Genomic DNA, 6,832 nt, shown 5'->3' with positions numbered 1-6,832 from the left:
ATAAAAGCCGATAAATCAGGGGGAGCGGAGGAGTGTGGCTAAATGTGGGATTGTAGGAGAAGGAGAGGAGGAGGAAGGCGGGCGGAGGGGCGAGCGGAGCGGGGAAAGGCGCGGCCGGGCCGGGGCGGCGGGAGGCCGGGGCGGCGGCGGGCGGAGCGGGGAAAGGCGCTCCGGGCGCTGACATTTGCAGGCTGCCCTCCTGATTGGTCCCCGCGCCGAGCTGCTCACGGGTTCATTGAAGTGTTAAGCACCTCCCCGTCTCTCTAAAGGACATTATAATGCAAGAGACCCCCTTTTTAACCACACACCGAATTTTCTTTCATTTAGACGATCTATATATATATATATATCTATATATATATATATATCTCATATCTTATATCTATTTTAAATAACTTAAGGCCGCTAAAATTTGGGGGGGAACAGCCTTCGCCCTGGAGCGGTGCGCGATGCTGTCTCACGCCGACCTCCTGGACGCCCGTCTCGGTGAGTTTCCCCCGGCACCCCCCCGCCCCACGGCGGCTGCACCGGCGGCGGCGGCGAGCGGGGAGGAAGCCGGGGGCAGGAAATTGACAATTTGTTCCTTATTTTACCTTAATGCGTTCTAAATGGGCTAATTCCTTTAAAAGTAATTGTGCTGTATTAAAGTTTAATTTGATTTAACATTAAAAAAAAAAAAAAAAAAAAAAAAAAAGAAGAAGAAGAAGAAGAAGAGAGTGAGAGCTACGGAGTATGTAGATCTACGGAGAGTTGTGGATCATTTGATTTTTTTTTTTTTTTCTTTCTCTCCTCGGTTTTATATACGTACTTACACATTATTATGATGATGATTATTATTTTAGGACAGATGAGCTCGGAGGTGTTTACGGAGTTCTGTGTGGCCTTTTCTTGCTCGCCCGTTTGCTTTTCTCCCTCCTTCTTTTCCAAAAAAAAAAAAAAAAAAAAAAAAAAAAAAAATAGAAGAAAAAAAAAAAAAAGGAAAAATATCTGTATCTATCTGTTCATGGTTATTCATGAGTTTGTTTAGAGAAGCGGAGGGAGGAGAGGGGAAAGCTCGGCCAGACTGACCGAGGTCCCCGCGCATCTGTCGGGGAGGTGACGCTCCCGGCAACAGGGCGGTTCAGCCTTGTTCCTTTCTCTCCGTCTCCTTCTCTCGCCAGCTCCGCTGGAAAACCCAACTTGAGCCCGTGAAAACTTGCTCTCCTCCTCTTCCCTCCCCTTGGTTTTGCAGGGGGAGGCCGGGAAGGGGGCTGGTTATTTCAGCAGGCGGAGGAGCTGCCGGGTGTAAAGTTTTCTCCCCTTGCCCGGGCCGGGCTCTCCGGCACTGGCGGAGCCGAGCGGGGCCGCGGCTCTGGCGGGGGCGGCGGGGCGGAGGCGGTGTCGGGTCTCTCTCTCTCTCTCTCCCGTTCCGAGCGCTGGAGAGGGGCTCTGAAGGATCCGCGCTCAGCTCCAGCCGAATGACTGCCGCTGCTTTGCTTTCCCGCAGGGATGAAGGACGCGGCCGAGCTGCTGGGACACCGGGAGGCGGTGAAGTGCCGGCTGGGCGTGGGGGGCTCGGACCCGGGGGGACACCCGGGAGACATGGCCCCCAACTCGGACACGGTGGAAGGGACCACCCTGCTGCCGGGGGAGGACATCACCACGGTGGGATCCAACCCCAGCTCCCTGGCCGTCAGCGCCAAAGACCCTGACAAGCAGCAAGGCCAGCAGGGCGGCCAGAACTCCAGCCAGGCCGGGCAGCAGCAGGGTCAGCAGAAGCAGAAGCGGCACCGCACTCGCTTCACGCCGGCGCAGCTCAACGAGCTGGAGAGGAGCTTCGCCAAGACTCACTACCCGGACATCTTCATGCGGGAGGAGCTGGCCCTGCGCATCGGCCTCACCGAGTCCCGGGTGCAGGTATGAACAGCCGGCCCTCCCCGCTCACACCGGCGGCGGCACGGCCGGGCAGGGCCAGGCACGGCGGGGACGGGGGGTGGGTGCCCCAAACCTCGGCCCGACGGCGGGGTGAATAACCCACCCCTGAGAGCAACAGTTTGGTCAGAAAGCCTTGAAATGAGACATGCGTCTCTCCCCTTTCCGAGAGAGAAAGTGTCACCTTGGGGTGTCCCCCTTGTCCTCCATCCTCCCCACCTGCGGGTCTCGGGCTGAGCTTCCCTCGGCTCCAGGGCTGGAAGGAATCCGGGGAGGGACAGCCCGAGGAGAGCAATCTCAGTCCTGGCGATATCCCGGCGGCGCTGGGAGCCGAGCCGGACCTGCCGGGAATGAGCCCCGGGAGGAGCCCGGTGCCCGCGGCGCTGTCCGGGGTGCTGACACCGACCCGGGGAAGGGGCTGACACCGACACGGGGAAGGTGCTGACACCGACACGGCCGCGGCACCGCCGGGAAGGGGCGCCCGGCAGAGCCCCCCGCCCCCAGAGCCGAGTGGGGGGCCAGGAGAGGCGTTTCGGCCCCTAAAAAGGCGCTCCGGTAAAAGCCGGTGGTGCTCGGACTCGGAGTTTCCCCATAGTGGCTTTTTAATGCCTGGGGGACGGCGGGGTAGTGAGTAACTTCAGCATTTCGGGCGCACTTTGTTCTCTAAAATACATATATATATATATATATGTATGTATATATACATACGTACATAGGCATATATACATTTATGCACACAGGACAGCAGGAAACCATTTATTTAGGCAAATAAATGTAAAAGAAATTTGGTGAAGGGGGGAAGAAGGTTCCAAGCGCTGGACTGACCAGACGCAGCTTTTTTTTTTTTTTTTTTTTTTTTTTTTTTTTTTTTCTTTTTAAATAAGGTTATTTTAGCGACTTTCGAGGGGCACAATAGCAGCACTTGTGGGATGCGCACCCCGGTTAAGCGTCGTGCACCGGGAGTGCCGCTGCTGAAGCACTTTTAGCCCAGTCACTGCCCAAAAAAATCCCTCTCGGCAAACCCAGGGCTCCCCAGCTAAATAAAGACACGTCAAAAGGAATCCCTAAATGAACGTTTTGTGAAGGAAAACAGATTCCGTTCTGGAATGTGACAGGAAAAGCACGTCTGCTTTTAAAAAGTAAAACAATTTGACTCAGCCGACACAGAACTATAATTAGTTTAAATTAAAAAAGAAATTAGATTCACAAATAAAATATAATTGGACAACTGACTCCATGAAAAAAAAAAAAAAAAGAAAACGAGGTCTATTAAACTTTATTGGGTTTCCCAAAGGTTAATGATACCAATTTCAATATTAGGAGTGTGGTAAATGAAGTAAAATATAAAATGGAAATAGTTATTTTCTAACAGCACATCAAAGAAATTCGTAGGGAGAAAGACAAAGTGTTTTAATGGCCTTGGCATAATCTTAAACCCATGCTAATAGCTCGAGACTGCTGATAAAAACAGTTTAATAGAGTGTCAATTTAAATTTTTTTTACAATAATGTTCTGTAATTTAAAAAGTAATCAGATCAACATAACCTTCTTAATTAACACTTCAAAATGATTAACATTATGTAATCTAAGGCAAAAAAAAAATTTAATATATTTACTTCACAATCCGATGTATCACTGGTCCTTGATCAAATTTAAATTAAATAATAATTAGTTTATGTTCTTATGCGAGTACTTTACAGTTTTCTTTATAGTTAACAGATAGCCTGCACATTCCTTTCAGTGCATGGGCTCCACACTGATTAAGGAATGCTCCAAACACTTAATTTATAGCGGCTGTATATGTTTTTAAGGGTTTTAGATGCCAGGATAAATCACCACTTTCCTCATTTTAGATCTGTATTTAATGTATATGATACATTTAAATAATTATTAAACTGGCTGATGCTTAAACGGGACTCCAATTCCACATCTGATATTGCTCCGCTTTTCAAGCTGCTGTAATAAAACGATTCTTTTTATAGCATGCCATTATTAGAAACCAATTTCAGAATTATTTATAACCTGGAATGGCTTATTAAGCAGCAATGCGAGAATCATGCAAATTACGCGATCAAATGCAATATAATAAGCATAATCATTAGTCTCTAGCACGGATTAATTAACTTTCAATATTTTATTTACATAAAAACTAAATCAGTGAAATAACTTCTGCACAGTCAGGCTTGCCTTCCAATATTTTATATGAACAAAAATAATGTGCTGTAATTCCATTGACCGTGTCCCCCACAATGGTCCCGTCACCTGCCACATCTTAATAGGGGACAAGCTGAGAGTATTTTCTAGTTTTCTAATGGAATGAGAAATTGCATTTTCTTCCTCTCCCAGCACTATTAAAGTGTAATGAATTCGGCCCAGAGTTCACGGCTGGCTGATCGAAATGAACCTGAGATCTGAGCTTTAATACAGCTCTCCAGATTTCCTACCAAATCTTCACATTAATCATCTGCTGGATTCCAATGAGATCTTCATAAAGCTCCGGCTTCTAAAAAAAAAAATTAAAAAAAAAAAAAAAAAAAAAAAAAGAGAAGAAAAACAAAAGTGATATTGTCTCCCTTTCTATCGCTTTCACTCTCTCGCACCCGTTTATAGCTGGGGAATTAAATGGGCTATATATTTTAAAATACATTTACAGTATGTCTATATTACTGTAACAGCAGATATCATCAAGGTAGGTTTTTTAGATTCCAACCTCCATTAGATTCTCACTGTTGTATTAATAATTTTCAGGGGCTAGTTGCATTTTAAAAGGAGTTCAAAGTTGCCAAACGCTCATGGTTAATGTATTTCTAGAGTTGTCATGTGTGCATTTTCAAAATCTCCCCCAGGTTTTCCTCGCGTTTTAATCTGTCATGCACCAGTTTTCAACTGGAAACATTCACATTTCAGAAGCATATGCAGCGTAGCTGTGAACTTAGGCGATCAGACCTGATGGAGATCCTTTACACCACCGGCAAACCATGAAACATAAAAAGATTCTGTAGCCGCAATTTGACTATTAACCCTAAAACATAATTGAACGCGGGTTTTTTTTTTTTTTTTTTCGATTATTCCTATAATATTTCGCTCCCTCACGGCCGTTCTTTCCCGCTAATGGGGTGTCCGCCTTTCTCATCCCCTTCTATGGATCCCGAGACCGGGAATGGGGCAGAGCGGGCTCTGCGCTCTCTGGGATTTCGGGGGATGCTCTTTCTCCCTGTTTGCGGCTCTCTCGGCTGCTTTCGGCCGCGGTGGGGCAAGTCCCACCAAACCATCCCCGCCAAGCCTCCACCACGGGCACCCCCTCGCCTAAACCTCCCCTGGTTTTGTTATTGTCGGTTTGGTTTTGTTATTTTTTGGGGTTTTCTCAAACCCAGCTGCGTGCGGTTTGGTGCCAGCGCGTCCAGGCGAGGGCCAAGCAAGGCTGCTCGTTGGTGGTGGGTTTTCTGTTTGTTTGTTTTTGGTTTTGTTTAGTTTAGCTTTGTTTTTTCACCCCGTGGGGAGGCCAGGCTCCTCTCCTGGAATCTCCCTCCCAGGACGGACAAATCGATCGCTTTCTTTACAAAAAGTTTCTCCGGCCAGTGACGGGGAAGGCGTTTGGGGCCGGGGGCGGTGCGGGGGAGGCTCGGGGGGACCCGGGGCGGGGGGATCGGGGCGGGGGGTCCCGGCGGGGGCAGGGGGCGGCCGGCGGTGTCTAACGGAGCGTGTCGCTGCCCGCCGCCCGCAGGTTTGGTTCCAGAACCGTCGCGCCAAGTGGAAGAAGCGCAAGAAGACCACGAACGTGTTCCGCGCCCCGGGCACGCTGCTGCCCACGCCGGGGCTGCCGCAGTTCCCCTCGGCCGCCGCCGCCGCCGCCGCCGCCATGGGGGACAGCCTGTGCTCCTTCCACGCCAACGACACCCGCTGGGCCGCCGCCGCCATGCCCGGGGTGTCGCAGCTGCCGCTGCCGCCGGCGCTGGGCCGGCAGCAAGCCATGGCTCAGTCGCTGTCCCAGTGCAGCCTGGCGGCCGGCCCGCCGCCCAACTCCATGGGGCTCTCCAACAGCCTGGCGGGCTCCAACGGCGCGGGGCTGCAGTCCCACCTCTACCAGCCCGCCTTCCCCGGCATGGTGCCCGCCTCCCTGCCCGGCCCCAGCAACGTGACGGGCTCGCCGCAGCTCTGCAGCTCCCCGGACAGCAGCGACGTGTGGCGAGGAACCAGCATCGCCTCCCTCCGCCGCAAAGCACTAGAGCACACAGTCTCCATGAGTTTCACCTAATGGCCCGGGCGCGCCGAGCCCCCCGCGCCGCCCCCGCCGCCGCCGCCGAGCCCCGCGCATCCCCCGCCGAGCCCCGCGCATCCCCCAGCGCCTTCCCCCCGCACCCGACTGACCAGGGAGTCGACTCAGGATCTGAAATCAGACACCAACAGACTGGTTTGTGGGCCGAGAAACACCCCCGACCCTCCCCAAGCCACCCCCTCCTCACCTCCCCGTGCCCCCCGCGCATCACCCGCGCATCCCCCTGTGCCCCGAGCCCGGCTCTGCCTCCCTCCGCCACCCGGCTCTCCTGCCGCCCGCCCGGCTTCGGCTTTGCAAAGAAAAGCATTTTTTTTTGTTTCCGTTTTCCATGATTTTTATGGGTTTGTTTAGGAGCGGCGAGGGCGCCGTCGGGGGGCGGAAAAAGGCACAGAGACCCCAGAGAGAACCGAGTCCGTTTTGATTGAGCGTTGACGAGCGACAGCGAATGTGATGGGGTTAAAAAAAAAAAAAAAAAAAGAAAAAAAGAAAAAAAAAAAGGGAAAAAAAAAAAAAAAGAAAGAAAGAAAAAAAAAAAAGGAAAAAAAAAAAAGCTTCTCTTTTTTTGTAAAAAAATACCACAAAGGGGATAAAAGGGGGAAGAAAAAAGCGCGCAAGAGCGCTTCCCTTTTTTCGGATCTTTGATTT

At 51.0% G+C, this 6,832-nt stretch overlaps 1 protein-coding gene across 1 annotated transcript; it reads left to right on the top strand.

Moving 5' to 3' along the window:
* Nucleotides 1-449: 449 nt before the first annotated feature.
* Nucleotides 450-6,166, top strand: OTP (orthopedia homeobox; the record flags this gene model as incomplete). The annotated part of the gene is made up of 3 exons (XM_083884416.1): nt 450-486; nt 1,487-1,896; nt 5,636-6,166. 3 exons carry the CDS (start codon nt 450-452, stop codon nt 6,164-6,166), a joined length of 978 nt encoding a protein of 325 aa, XP_083740542.1.
* Nucleotides 6,167-6,832: the final 666 nt, after the last annotated feature.

The sequence above is a fragment of the Zosterops lateralis genome (assembly GCF_965231275.1).
Source record: "Zosterops lateralis genome assembly, chromosome: Z".
In the NCBI taxonomy this organism is placed as follows: Eukaryota; Metazoa; Chordata; class Aves; order Passeriformes; family Zosteropidae; genus Zosterops; species Zosterops lateralis.
This window is presented reverse-complemented; position numbering and strand designations above follow the sequence as displayed.